Raw genomic sequence first — 14,714 nt, 5'->3', positions numbered from 1 at the left:
ATCATCCTCTCCAGCAGCCACAGCCCGCTCAGCTCTGGGAGTCTGGTCGTGACATCTCCATGTTCTCCAGGAAGTGAAGCCTTGATGCAGTAGTAAGTGCAGGGAAAAAGCACTTTAAAGCATTTCCCCTAATAAGTGTATATTGATGATTTGTATAACTTTAGGGGAGCAATACAATTCTTCAATAAAAAAAATTGCCGGACATCTCCTTTAAAGGGATACAAGCTCTTGCAGCCTTTACCAGAAAACCTAGCAAAGGTTGGCAGGTCATGGAGATCACACAGTGATGAAGAAGAAACAGAACAGGCGTGCTTTCCATATTTAGATACACAACCTGGCGAATAATGGTGTGTTTACACAAAGATTTATCTGACACATAATTCAAGCCAAATCTAGGAATGGATTTGAAAAGAGGAGAAATCTTATTCTTTTCTCATTCTGTTCAGTTTATAGTCTGTTCCTTGCTTCACAAATCTGCCAGATAAATTGTTCAGTGTAAACCCACAATAACTCTCTGCATCGTGTCCCAAAAGGACAAGCACATCGGCAGGACTAGAAGATGTGTAGATGTGATCCATCCACAGAGCCACATTGCCAGCACTATGGGTCATCATGATGCTAAATAACATGCGATTTGGCTGGGTCCCGATACCATTAACAATAACAAAATGTAAACATGCCCGGGACAAACATATATCTATCCTAAAATAAGAAGGGAAAAACTAAAAGGGCAGACTAGATGGACCAAGTGTTTTTCTATGTTTTTGTTTGAGGGCATACAAAGCTCCTCTCCATTCACACTATGCACATATCACCCCAGCAGACTGCCTCCCCCACAGTGTCTTAGGGTCCATTTACACAGGAAGATTATTTGACAGATTATCTGCCAGAGATTTGAAGCCAAAGCCAGGAATGGATGTGAAAAGAGGAGAAATCTCAGGCTTTCCTTTATGACCTGATCTGTTTATAGTCTGTTCCTGGCTTTGGCTTCAAATCTTTGGCAGATAATCTGTCAGATAATCTTTCTGTGTAAATGGACCCTTATGCTACGTTTACACGGAACGATTATCGGGCGAATTTTCGCGATAACGATCGAATTCGAACGATAATCGTATGTGTAAACGCGGCGAACGATCGATAAATCGTTCATTTTGATCTTTTAACATGTTCTTAAATCGTCCTTCGCAAAAAAAAATCGCCGATCATTCCGTGTAAACAGTCCTTCACTGATTTTACTGATTATGTGTGAGATAGGCTTAAGCGATCGCAAAATGTTCGCAAAACGAATTTTATGTACGATGTATCGTTCCATCTAAACGCTGATCGTTATAAAAAAAAAAATTGTTACTTCGAAATCGTTAATCGTACGGTCGGGCTAATAATCGCCTCGTGTAAACTTAGCATTAGACAGCAGCAGCAACACTGCTGATACATTAGCAGCATGGAGATACAAATGTCCTCCCAACTTCAGGTGTCCGTTCCTACGCTTCTATCTGTAAGCTTACAGATAAGTCCAGTGAGTGCTGTTCTATCGGCTTGAAATGGACCCGCGTCTGGTCTGGTTTGATGTGATTGGAGGTTGGTCCACAGATGGCCAATCTGCTACAGAAACTAGCGGTGAGTCCAGAAATGAGGACCTGCGTGTAGGGCTGGGCGGTATACCGTGAAAATACCGATACCGTCCATGGCGTCGGTTAACCGACCTCAACTCTGCCAGGACGGTATCTGCGGTATTTCACAGTTTTGTGCGCTGTATGTGCAGATGCAGGGATGTCGGCGTGTCAGAGCCAGGCAGGATGTGGCTGCAGCTGATCGAATGAGAGGAGTCTTATCCGAGGCCCGAGACAGGAGGGGGATCACTGAGCACTGACACTATAGCCCAGGGGTCTGGCTTATCTCCCTCCCGGGCCCCAAGATGCGGACACTGAGCCGGTGGAGCCCCGCGGCCGAGTGCAGCCTCGGAGTGTCTAGTGTCCTGCACTCCCCGGGCAGTGAACGAGGCACAGAGCAGAGGTCTGCAGGCTGAGGACCGGACTGCTGCTCGGGTGACAGCGCTGCCCCATCCCCCTCCTGTCACTGCCGGACCCGTCCTATCAAACAGGGAAATTGCTTGGGGCCCGCCTTCTATCCCCCATCCGTGTGACTGAGGAGCAGCAGCCTTCAGGAGGTAAACTTACTACTGTGCTGCCGTCCACACAGCCCTCCCCCGTCACTCCTAGCCGGCACCGGTCTTCAGGAGGCACACTCTGCCGGGTTGTAGATCCTCTCATTGTGTCCAGGGAAAGGGACAGTGTCTGTGTAGCAGCATGTTAGTGCACGGAGGAGCCGCTTTCTTGTTTAGTTTCCCTGACGTGCTCTGTCTCTTATCACTGACACCAGAGGCGAAAGGAGAGAGCGGTTTCTTCATCTACACTCAGGCTCTGGCTTTCCCTGGAATAGCAGAGCTGTCTCAGTTCCTAGTCACCACATGTAACACTGGATGTCCCTGGAATAGCCGAGTTGTCTCAGTTCATGGACACATGTAACACTGGCTGTCCCTGGAATAGCAGAGCTGTCTCAGTTCCTAGTCAACACATGTAACACTGGCTTTCCCTGGAATAGCCGAGTTGTCTCAGTTCATGGACACATGTAACACTGGCTGTCAATGGAATAGCAGAGCTGTCTCAGTTCCTAGTCACCACATGTAACACTGGATGTCCCTGGAATAGCAGAGTTGTCTCAGTTCATCTAGCTCTAGCTATCCCTTCAGTTCCTAGTCACCACATGTAACTGGCTGGAAGGAAGGGAGACAAGTCTCTGTATATACACACACATGAGGAAGGGGGGCAGTCTCCCTTCCTCCTGTGTGTATATATAGAGACTTGTCCCTTCCTGTGTGTATGTAGCTGTATAACTCTGCTAAGACCCCTAATAATGACAAATAATAGTCACAATAGACTAAATACACAGCCTTGAGTTGCTGCTCAGTAAGTTACTGGTTTTTTTTAATACTTTTTAGGGTACAAACACCCACACCGTATACGCAGCGTATTTACTGCTACGATATGCAGCAGATTTGATGCTGTGTTCAGTTATTTAGATCTAATCTGCTGCGTATTTGCGGCAGTAAATACGCAGCATATATGCCGTGTGTTTGTATCCTTAGAAAGAAAATATCCCCAATTTGGCACATACAAGTGGGTGTGGCTTGCAAAGAGGGTGTGGCTTACAAAGTGGCGTGTCATAGTTATCGTTCAATTATCGTTATCGCAGCTACATGTGCGATAAACCGCGATATTGATTTAAGCCAATATCGCCCAGCCCTACCTGCGTGGTACTCGACTGGTTGCGTACTAAGATGTTACTGGTGACGCCACTTCTGTGGTGGTTGGTCGGTTTTGTTGTACAGCTCAGCTAGGGGTTATCCAGCGCTGCAAATACATTGCCACTTTCTTCCAGAGACAGCCCCACTCTTATCTCCAGCTTGGGCGTGGTTTTGCTGCTCAGTTCCATTAAAGTGAACGGAGCTTAATTACAAACCACACTTGATAAGCCCTTTAACCCCTAGACGACCAAGGACGTACCGGTACGTCCTGGAAGTCCGTGCCCAGACGACCCTGGACGTACCGGTACGTCCTGTGCTCTGGAGCTCACTTCATAGCAGGTGGGGGCCGGCCGCAATCAGCACCTCACCGTTAATGACACGCTGTAGCGTAACATTACCTCCTTAAACGCCGTGGCGTGTAAGTGACAGGGAGCCCCTGTCACTTACCAATTGGGACCTCCGCAGTGTGACTGCGGGGGTCTCGATCGTTAAAACGGACCGCTGGAGGTCTCTCACCTGCCTCCGTGCGGTCCGATCGGCGCTCTGGTCACTGAGCCTGCACAGGCAGGCTCAATGAGCAGAGCGCCGATAACACTAATCAATGCTATGCCTATGGCATAGCAGTGATCAGTGATGAAAATTAAAGTATTGTATGTACAAGTCCCCCAAAGGGACTTAACCCCTTCGGGACCAGGCTAATTTGCGTTTTCGTCTTTTCCTCCTTGTGCTTAAAAGGCCATAGCACTTGCATATTTACACCTACAGACCCACATGAGCCCTTATTTTTTGCGTCACTAATTGTACTTTGCAATGACAGGCTGAATTTTTGCATTTGGTACACTACGAAACCAGAAAAAAATTCAAAGTGTGGTGAAATTGAAAAAAAAACGCATTTCTTTTATTTGGGGGTAATGTGTTTTTACGCCATTTGCCCTGGGGTAAAACTGACTTGTTATGCATGTTCCTCAAGTTGTTACGATTAAAAAGATATATAACATGTATAACTTATATTGTATCTGATGGCCTGTAAAAAATTCAAACCCTTGTTAACAAATATACGTTCCTTAAAATCGCTCCATTCCCAGGCTTATAACGCTTTTATCCTTTGCTCTATGGGGCTGTGTCAGGTGTCATATTTTGCGCCATGATGTTTACTTTCTATCGGTACCTTGATTGCGCATATATGACTTTTTGATCGCTTTTTATTACATTTTTTCTGGATTTGATGCGACCAAAAATGCGCAATTTTGCACTTTGGGATTTTTTTGCGCTGACGCCGTTTACCGTACGAGATCAGGAATGTGATTAATAGTTCGGGCGATTTCTCACGCGGCGATAGCAAACATGTTTATTTATTTACTTTTATTGATAACCAAGGAAAAGGGGGGTGATTCAGACTTTTATTAGGGGAGGGGGCTTTTTACTTATAACAATACTTTTTTTTTTTTTTTTTTTTTTTTTTTTTTTTACACACATCTACTAGAAGCCCCCCTGGGGTTAGGGTTATTCCCCCTAGGGGACTTCTAGTATATACACTTTGATCTCTCATTGAGATCTTTGCTGTATAGTTATACAGCAAAGATCAATGAGATCGGCACTCGTTTGCTTTCGGCTGCTGCAGCCGAAAACATACGAGTGCCGAGCCGGGGACGGCGCCATCTTGGAGCTGTCTCCGGCCGGCTTTAGTTAAGGAGATCGCTCCTCCGGGATAACGTCCCGGAGGAGCGATCTTCGCCACTAGACACTAGGGAAATGCTGTATCCGGTAATCGGATTCAGCTGTCAATCGGATTCAGCTGTCATGTTTGACAGCTGCATCTCATTACTGTATTAGCGGGCACGGCGATCGGACCGTGCCCGCTAATACTGGCGGTCCCGGGCTACAAGCGGCACCCGGGACCGCAGCGGTTCAGAGCGGGGTAGCCGCGCGGCCCTGCTCTGAACGCCCGCACCCGCGCGAGGACGTACAGTTACGTCCTCGTGCGAGAAAGGGTTAAAATGTGTGTGTGTGTGTGTATATATGTGTGTGTGTGTGTGTGTATATATATATATATATATATATATATATATATATATATATATATATATATATATATATATATATATATATTAAAATCACTAATACACTACCCCAAAACCCCTCCCCCAATAAAAGTTTAAATCACCCCCCTTTCCCATTTTATATAAATAAAACATATAAAAAGAAATAAACATATAATATACCGTAGCGTGCTTAATTGTCCGATCTATTAAAATAGAACAAGCGTTATTGCTAACGGCGTACACGAAAAGAGGGGAAAAAGTGCGCGGATTACCGATTTTGTTATATTATATATAAAAAGTGATCAAAACGTCCGATCTTCACAAATATGGTATTAATAAAAACTAGAGATCATGGCGGAAAAAATGACATCACAACCAGCCCCGTAGGTGAAAAAATAAAACTGTTATAAGCGTCACAATAGGCCCATTTTATTATTAACTAATTGCCAAAAAAAAAATTTAATAAAAAAAAAAATATATATATATATAACATTAGAGAATCTATGTAAACCTGCATATGGTTGTGTTCGGACTGACCTATAGAGTAATAGTATCATGTCACTTTTACCATATAGTGCATTACGTAGACACAGGAACCCCCAAAAGTTACCATATTGTATCCTTTTTTACAATTTCACCTGTTTATATCTTCATAAATAATATATTTTGGATTCTGTCATACATGTCAGGGCTCCAGATGGCGACCAAAATGGTCGCCAATGCGACTGACATTTTGCAAATGGCGCCCAGATTTATTAATCTGGGCGCCATTTGCGACTGGCCCCGGCGGCGGCGCGCTGTCTCTTTAAGATGCGCGGCTGATGCTCGGCTGCCGGGGGTGTCCCATCCTATCCCCGGCAGCGCGGCGCATCAGTGAGCTGCCTGGGGCCCTGACTTCCGGCACAGGAAGCGCGCGTCAGAGACGCTTCCTGTGTCAGAAGTCCCAGCCCCGGCGTACAGGGAGCTCACTGACGCGCCGCGCTGCCGGGGATAGGACGGGACACCCCCGGCAGCCGCGCATCAGCCGGGGACAGCGTCCGAAGAAGAAGAGGATCGCCGGGGGAGCGGGTTGTCAGGTGAGTTTGTGTGTTTGTTTTTTTTAAATATTGCTTAGCATAGAGGAAAGGGGGGGGGGCTTTATAATGGGGGGAAGAGAAGGGGGGGCATCTATAATGGGGGGAGAAGAGGGGCCATCTTCAAGGGGGGGAGAGGGGGCCATCTATAAGGGGGGGAGAAGAGGGGGCATCTATAATGGGGGGAGAGGGGGCATCTATAAGGGGAGGGGGTATCTATAAGGGGGGGAGAAGAGGGGGCATCTATAATGGGGGGGAGAGGGGGCATCTATAAGGGGAGGGGGTATCTATAAGGGGGGGAGAAGAGGGGGCATCTATAATGGGGGGGAGGAGGGGGCATCTATAATGGGGGGGGGAGAGGGGGCATCTATAATGGGGGGGAGAAGAGGGGGCATCTATAATGGGGGGGGGGGGGAGAAGAGGGGGCATCTATAATGGGGGGGGGGAGAAGAGGGGGCATCTATAATGGGGGGGGAGAGGGGGCATCTATAATGGGGGGGGGGGAGAGGGGGCATCTATAATGGGGGGGGAGGAGGGGGCATCTATAATGGGGGTAGAGGGGGTCATCTATAAGGGGAGGGGGCCATCTATAAGTGTAGGGCAAACTGGCTGCAGACACTGGGAGATAGATATATGCACAATTATTATTATCAGGGCCCCTCAGGTGTCTGTATTGTAGGGGGTCACTTGCATTAGTCACTAGGTGAGAGATATATCTATTTATATACACATCTTGTGGGGGGTCACTACGGCTGCAGTCATAAGTCTAGCTCAGTATGTATAGACTGTTGCAAGCTTTTAAAGGGAACCTGTCTCCCCCGGTGCCGGGGTGACAGGCTCCCAACCCCCCGTTAGAACCCCCTATACTCACCTCATCGCGCCGGGTCCCGCTTCTGAAGATGGTCGGGTCACGGAGATCTCAGCCGCTGCAGCCTGACGCGCACACTGAGAGATGAGTCCAACGCTCATAGAGAATGACGGAGCGCTGGACTCTCCCGTCATTCTCTATGAGCGTTGGACTCATCTCTCAGTGTGCGCGTCAGGCTGCAGCGGCTGAGATCTCCGTGACCCGACCATCTTCAGAAGCGGGACCCGGCGCGATGAGGTGAGTATAGGGGGTTCTAACGGGGGGTTGGGAGCCTGTCACCCCGGCACCGGGGGAGACAGGTTCCCTTTAAGTTCAAGTTCAGAAGAGTAAGCCTCATTAAAAGGCTAGCCAAGTGAAGCTGAAGTACTGAGTCAGACTGTATATGGTTGTCAAGTTGCAAGTTTCCATGTTGAACGTTTTCAAACTAAGAAAAGAAAGGATCTAAAGGAGGAGGATGCTGCCGTGGCCTCTGCACACAGTAAGTCCCATTTAACATAACATTAATTTTACATGGTTTAAAATGTTGGCGACCAAATATTCTATTTGGCGCCTAAATTTTTCAGGTTAGGAGCCAATGGCTCCCAGGTAAATTTTTTAGTCTGGAGCCCTGCATGTTATGGTAGAATGAACTCCCCTCGAACGGTGATATCTTAAGATATGCCCTCACTTCTCTAGATGTGGTTGTGTGAATGGTGAAGCAACTTCTAGTGTAATATCACTTTAAGATCTTGCTATGATTAATCCTTATATTGCCTGATCTCACTTGGATTTTTATAATGCTATTGCTCTGTACTGCCTGACTTACCTGGATTTGTGATTGTTGAACCATAGTTACCTTCATCCTCTGTTTAGGATGAGTTATGTGTGCTACTGTAAAGGATAATCTGTATTTGCTGTATGCGAATTATACAACTCATGCTAATAAAACTGAGTAAAAAAAAAAAGCCCTTACATGGCCTTGTAGATAGAAAACTGAAAGTGCTAGAGCTCTTAGAAGGGGCAGAGCGAAAAATGAAAGCGCAAAGATCAAACTTTGCGCGGTCCACTGGGTCATTTTGGGCCTGGTCCTCAAAGGGTTGAGCTGGAGAAAGAAGCTTTTGCGACAGGTGCACAAGTGAAGAGAAAAGAACAACAGTGGTGTCTGTCTGTGTGCACATCAGCCGCAGCATAAAAAACTGAGTGAGCAGGACTCAAATTGTCAATTACACAGTTAGCTTCCTCAGGTGTAATGCTAATATTAGCAGAGGTTCCTCAGGTGTAATGCTAATATTAGCAGAGGGTCAGTATATCTGACAGGACCAGGGCTTTGGAAGCCACTCGTGGCAGCAGTGGGGCTGTTCCGTATTTCTCTCTAATATCTCTTATAACTGAAGGCAGTTTTGGTGTGTGTTTTTGTTCCAAAATGCCATAACTTTATTATTTTCATAGAAATACTTGTATGAAATGCACTATATATGAGGAAGGGAAAGTATTCCCAAAACGTGTCATATTTAGTGGTTTTTTTTTCTTTTTCTTTAATATATACGTGTGTGTTTGTGTGTGTGTGTATAATATGTGTGTATATATAATATCTATATTTTATAATATATAATAAATCCTTTTATTTCACTGTAGATTGCTAATTTTCAGTACAAACAAAGCAAATTACTATGTTACTTCTGCAGTCTGCCAATCAGCATGTTGCTTTTGAAGTCCGTGCTGCCCCACCCCGGGTGCCTGGAAAACTTCTCCTGGGACTGGATCCAACTTTTCCAGTCACTCTGAGTGGCACGGACTTCAAAGGCAGCAGGCTGATAAGCAGATTGCCGAGCTAACAAATCGATTTGCTTCGCTTGTACTGTAAATTCGCTCATCTCTAATTGCTTAGTCTCCATGGCTGATCCAGTGGGTTAATTTTTTTTTTTTTTAATAATTTTACCTATGACCTTTAGACAGTTTTGGTTTATCTCCTGTCTGCAGCTCTTAGCATGAAATCAAGCTGAGAGATACCGCTTAAATCTTATGGCTGATTGGTGTACATTTCTTTCAAGACAGCATGATTTTTTTTTTCTGGCTCTTGTAAACCTGGTCTATATTAAACTGTGTCTTTACATTTTTTTTATTGTTTCTAGATCTTAAGAAACATACAGCTGAGGACAATCCAGATAAGTTAATGCTCGAGAAAGCTATTGAATCATTAAAAGAAGTAATGACGTAAGTGTGAAATGACAGGGTTTTGCAATGCAGCATAAGGCCATGTAATTTTCATCTGTAAAAACTGTTTGGTCAGTTGCTGTATTACAAACCTGCAGTTTTTTCTGATGCAGCTTTGTAGTTTTAACTGGACCTCAACTCCTACACGTCTTTAAAGTGACACTGTCAACCCCTTTTTGCGTTTTGACTGCTCTCCACAGGTGTAAAGGGTAAATTTTACAGCTATCATTACTTATTCTATATTATACGTCATGGTACTTGTTCTGGTAAAAGTGGTTTTTATTATCTGTGGATTGGGGTGTGGGTGGGGCTTCGCAGCCTAAGCGCCACACCGCCAACCCCTAGCGCCACTTAGCCCCCCCTATCTGTCGTCATCGCCACATAGGCCCCACCCCCTCAACAGCCATTGGAAGAGCCAGCCTAAAGATATAGGCCCCCACCCCCTAGATTGACCCACACCAATGTCTGCTGAGGGGGCGGGGCCTATGTGGCAATGGCGTCACAGACAGGGCAATGTGGCGCTTAGACAGCGAAGCCCCGCCCACATCCCAATCCACAGATAATAAACACTTTTTACCAGAACAAGCACCATGACCTATAATATAAAATAAGTAATGAAAGCTGTAAAATTTACCCTTTTACACCTGTGGGGAGCAGTGAAAAGGCAAAAAAGTGGTGACCGTGTCAGTTTAAAGCAGATCTGTCATGATGTATGCTGAACTAATTGATATAAAATCAATTATTCCACCATAAGTTTTGGTATCCATAGACACCACCACTTTGGGTCAGTACTGTGCGCAAGCCCCATTATGATCCAATAAGGCTCGTTTATGGAATTGACCTAGTGTGGTAATATCCATGGATACCCTAACTTCCTGCAGCAGAATGGATTTTACGCTTATGTCAGAGTACATCTTGACTGTATGTTTTAAAAGAGTATTCCGACGTGCCCAACTTATCCCAGCCACACTTCCTGCTTTAAAGGACAAGTGCCATGAAAAACTTTTTCCCAGTAATTGAAGCACATTACAAAGTTATAGAACTCTGTAATATGCTTCAATCACCTATCTGCCTCCCTTCCCTGTCTTTTCCCCCCTCCACCCCCCAGCAGGAAGTGTCCTAACTCACACAGACCTGATTACTGTCGTCACGTCACCAGGCAGCTCCTCCTTGTGAGGATGAGTCATCAGCAGGAGGGCTGCTCTAGGTCCTGTTACACCAGCCTCCCCCTCCCCTCCTTGTCAGGTGACTCTGCTTGCTCAGCTTATCTTCTCTAGTGACATGACTCCTTCACTGAGTCCATGGCAGCAGGAGAGAGGGTATGAGGGGTGGGGGGAGATGCCTATGTGCCGGAGTCAGTTGGAGGGAAGATAAGCATGACATGTGACAAATGATGGCTTGCAGTTGTTCAGCCAATGGGAGCTGAGCAAGCTGTCACCTGACAAGGCAGGGGAGGGGGGAGGCTAGTGTAACAATAGAAGGAGCTGAGAGAAGAGCTTGGTGACGGTGACGACAGTCATTAGGTCTGTGTGAGTTAGGACACTTCCTGGTGGGGGGTGGATGGGGGAAAAGACAGGGAAGGGAGGCAGATAGGTGATTGAAGCATATTACAGACTTATATAACTTTGTAATGTGCTTCAATTACTGGGAAAAAGTTTTTCATGGCACTTGTCCTTTTAAGTGGGGGGCAGTCATAGCAGCACATAAACTAACAACATATATCAGTTTATATATTGCGGAGCAAAAACTTTGCATGCTTCGTCTGGAAAGAGTGTGCTTATTCTAAAGCCCCTATTACACGGGGCGACTTGAGGAGCAAACGAGCGCTATCTGCGCTCATTCGATCTAGGTGATCGCTAGATCGTCCAGGCAGCCCATAGAAGTTAGGAGCGCTCTGCTGCCACAGCTCCTATTCCATGGAGTGACTGCAGCAGATAGCTGCTATGAGTCGTTGACAAACGACTGCAACGATCAGCCGACATCTTGCCTAGCAGGCAAAGAAAGAAACTTTGCCTGAGAGTTGTAAGAGCTTATATAATGTGGTCAGTCATATTGAGAGATTTTAATTGCGCGTAATGACGAGTAAGGTTGTTTTCTAACGGCTGTACTACAGCCCAAATGCAGGCCTGACGACCAGAACTGACTACATCATAAGTAAGTATGGTGCTGTCAGCGTGGCCTAACTGTCATGGTGTGAGGACACTTGTGCTGGAGCTCCCGGCTGTATCCTGAGTTATATCCTGTCTCCTGAGGGGGAAAACGAATCACTCCCTCACCTTCTGCTGCTGGCTGACCTCTGCTGACGACCTAAGACCTGCTGAACCTTCTCTGGTGTCCGTTTATTGCTGGGACTCAGTGAGACTGCAAGAGCCCTCCTGTGACTTTGCTTTCTCCCTTCACCTGCGGGGTGGGAGAGCAGTGGCAGCCTCCTTCTGTTTAGCTGCTTGCTTCAGCCTCCATCCTAGGTGCTTGCCTGGACAGATCCCAAAGTGGGGTGAGTGCCCTGAGGGGAGAGCCTTTCCTGCAGGGCATTAGCAGTGTGTCCTCCCAGTGCACGAGGAGCCGCCATATTGCTCACACGTGGGACCAGTGACAGCCCCTGGTGGCAGCCTGCCTCTGAACACTCTGCTCCTCATCTCCTGCTGGGAATCACACCACTGGGGAATAGCCCTCTTTAGTTCATCATGCAGGGTTTATGTGACAGTTACACAAGTGCTCCTTGCAAAATACTTGTCCTCCAGCTCTGTCTGACTGATAACAATTTCCTGCCTTTGTCCAGTCTGCATGTCGGCACTCCTACAGACATTAACTCCTGCACTGCTGAGCTCCTGTAAGCCTGCTAGCTGTTATCTCATCACCCTCAGCTGTCCAGTGAGTGTCAGGTACCTGTGTTCCTCTCCATCTGCTCCTGCATTCACTCTGATTAACCCCTTCAGTACCAGGGATGAGTGTTCTGTGAGTGCTACACTTGACTTTCTGTGACTTTTGAGCCAATAAAAAAGTTAATCCCTTGATTAAAAGACCTTCTTTGTGGTATCTCATAAGCCACATTACACCTGCTTCTGCACTCACTGTGATTAACCACCTCTTGAGCAGCACTGAGTCCTCTGCTGGATTTACCTTATACTTACTGACAGCACTTGTACCTGGAAAGAAAGCTGCTCATTGAACTGTACTTTGCCTTTGTGAGTAAAGAGGTCTACTGCCTGCAATAGACTTAGCTGTTGTACCATTATAAGGGAGTCAAATTCACTGAATGAGGGGTTAAGTCCCGAAAGGCTGCACAGGCTGCAAAAATTCTTGAATACGCTGACAGTATGAGCCAAACTGAGGAACCACTGGAGGGCAGCTCCCCCTCAGATGTGCACCCAGACACCTGTAAAATTATGGCGGCCATAGCACTATGCCAAGCAACTTTGACCACCAAGATTGATCACCTCCAAACAGACATTAACTGTCTACGTCATGATATAGATAAACTCAGAGATAGAACCGCTGAGGCAGAACGCCGCATAGGGGAAGTGGAGGGTACCTCAACCAGTACTACTGCACTATCTAGATCCTTGCAGCAACATGTCAAGGAGCTTCAGGCAAGAGCCGAAGATGCCGAAAATCGGAATCGGCGTAACAATGTACGCGTATTAGGCCTCCCTGAGCGTGCTGAGGGTACAAACCCTGAGGCATTTGCAGAGGATCTGATCAGGAGAGTTTTGGACCCCATTGTGCTATCCCCCTGCTTTATCATAGAGCGAGCACATCGGATACCCACACGCCCGCCTCCTCCTGGTGCCCCCACAAGACCTTTCATCATGAAGGTCCTTAATTACAAGGACAGAGATGCCATCCTGGCTGCGGCACGCCGAAAAGGGAATGTTGTGTTTCAGAATGCACGCTTATCCTTCTACCCTGACTATACCACTGAAGTCCAGAAGAAGAGACAACAGTTTGCAGCAGTCAGAGCATGTCTTCGTGAGAAGGGACTTAAATATGCCATGCTCTATCCCACCAGGCTTCGTGTGCAGGATGGCGACATCACTCACTTCTTTACCACCCCAGAGGAGGCCTCCAGCTGGTTAGATGGTTGTCCGCGGTCTCCACGGGAGGCCTGAGTATCCTTTCATTGCCTGTTGCATTGTTTTTTTCTTCCACAGACATGGGAGTGAGGATGTTTCTTCTCTGGACGATTCTCCTCAAGAATTTTTTTTCTTCTGTCTCCAAGCCGGGAGTCAGACTCCAGCAACTATGTGACTTAGAGTTTTTGGTTTTATATTTTCTTTGCGCCACTGCGCAATGTTTTGCTACTTACCCAGAGACTGACCATTTGAAAGTGTTTAAGTGTTTTCTATATTGGTTTTGGTTTAGGGATACTGAAGCTCGACCATGTTGGGTGGGTGTGAGCAGGGTGGGTGTGGGAAGGGACTGTTATTGCATTTGTTGTCCTTGTATGATTGTGTGTGTGATTGTTGCCGGAGCTGTGCCTTTCCTCTCCTCCTTCTTTATACTACCACTACTATCACAAATGGCCACCTGTAGGATTATTTCCTGGAATGTCAGGGGATTGAATTGTAAGATTAAACGGGCCCTAGTTTTTAACTACCTTCGAAAATATAGTCCTGATGTTATTATACTCCAGGAGACCCATCTTAGAGGACAGAAAATCCTAGCTTTAAAGAGACCTTGGGTGGGAGCTGCCTACCATTCTGTATTTTCTAACTACACCAGGGGTGTCTCGGTCTTGGCCACGAGGGCCCTGCCTTTTCAAGCCCTCGCCACACATCTGGATCCTTCAGGGAGGTATATTTTGATACATGTGCAGATTAGACGTCAGGAATATATCTTGGTAGGAATTTATGTGCCCCCTCCCTTTAAAAGGGACATGTTAGACACCATCATGGCTAAGGTTGCACAATACCCACCTGTGCCCTGTCTTCTGTTGGGTGATTTTAACGCGACATTAGACAGGTCTCTTGACCGTTTGGTTCCCCCAGCCACTCATAATAGATCTCTCCTGGATTGGGCTACTGCCAATAATCTGACAGAGATCTGGCAATGGCAAAATCCTTGTATCCGCCAATATTCCTTCCATTCCGCTACTGCGGGCTCCCTCTCGCGTATCGACCTGGCCTTTGCAAACACAGATCTTCTCTCGCAGGTGTCTAAGGTTGATTATTTGCCACGGGGTATATCTGATCATGCCCCTTTGCTCGTTATCCTTACACAGTCCAATGGAGGCC

The 14,714-nt window shown here is 46.5% G+C and overlaps 1 protein-coding gene across 6 annotated transcripts in view; it reads left to right on the top strand.

The window, feature by feature from the left end:
• Nucleotides 1-14,714, top strand: part of ECT2 (epithelial cell transforming 2) — a 79,318-nt gene that overhangs the window by 33,072 nt on the left and 31,532 nt on the right. For all 6 annotated transcript variants that reach the window (XM_069975179.1, XM_069975178.1, XM_069975176.1 and 3 more), the window contains one exon: nucleotides 9,399-9,480. In XM_069975179.1, coding sequence (XP_069831280.1) covers nucleotides 9,399-9,480 — 82 coding nt within the window. The remainder of the gene's footprint in view (nucleotides 1-9,398; nucleotides 9,481-14,714) is intronic.

The sequence above is a fragment of the Dendropsophus ebraccatus genome, chromosome 6 (assembly GCF_027789765.1).
Source record: "Dendropsophus ebraccatus isolate aDenEbr1 chromosome 6, aDenEbr1.pat, whole genome shotgun sequence".
Classification (NCBI taxonomy): domain Eukaryota; kingdom Metazoa; phylum Chordata; class Amphibia; order Anura; family Hylidae; genus Dendropsophus; species Dendropsophus ebraccatus.
This window is presented reverse-complemented; position numbering and strand designations above follow the sequence as displayed.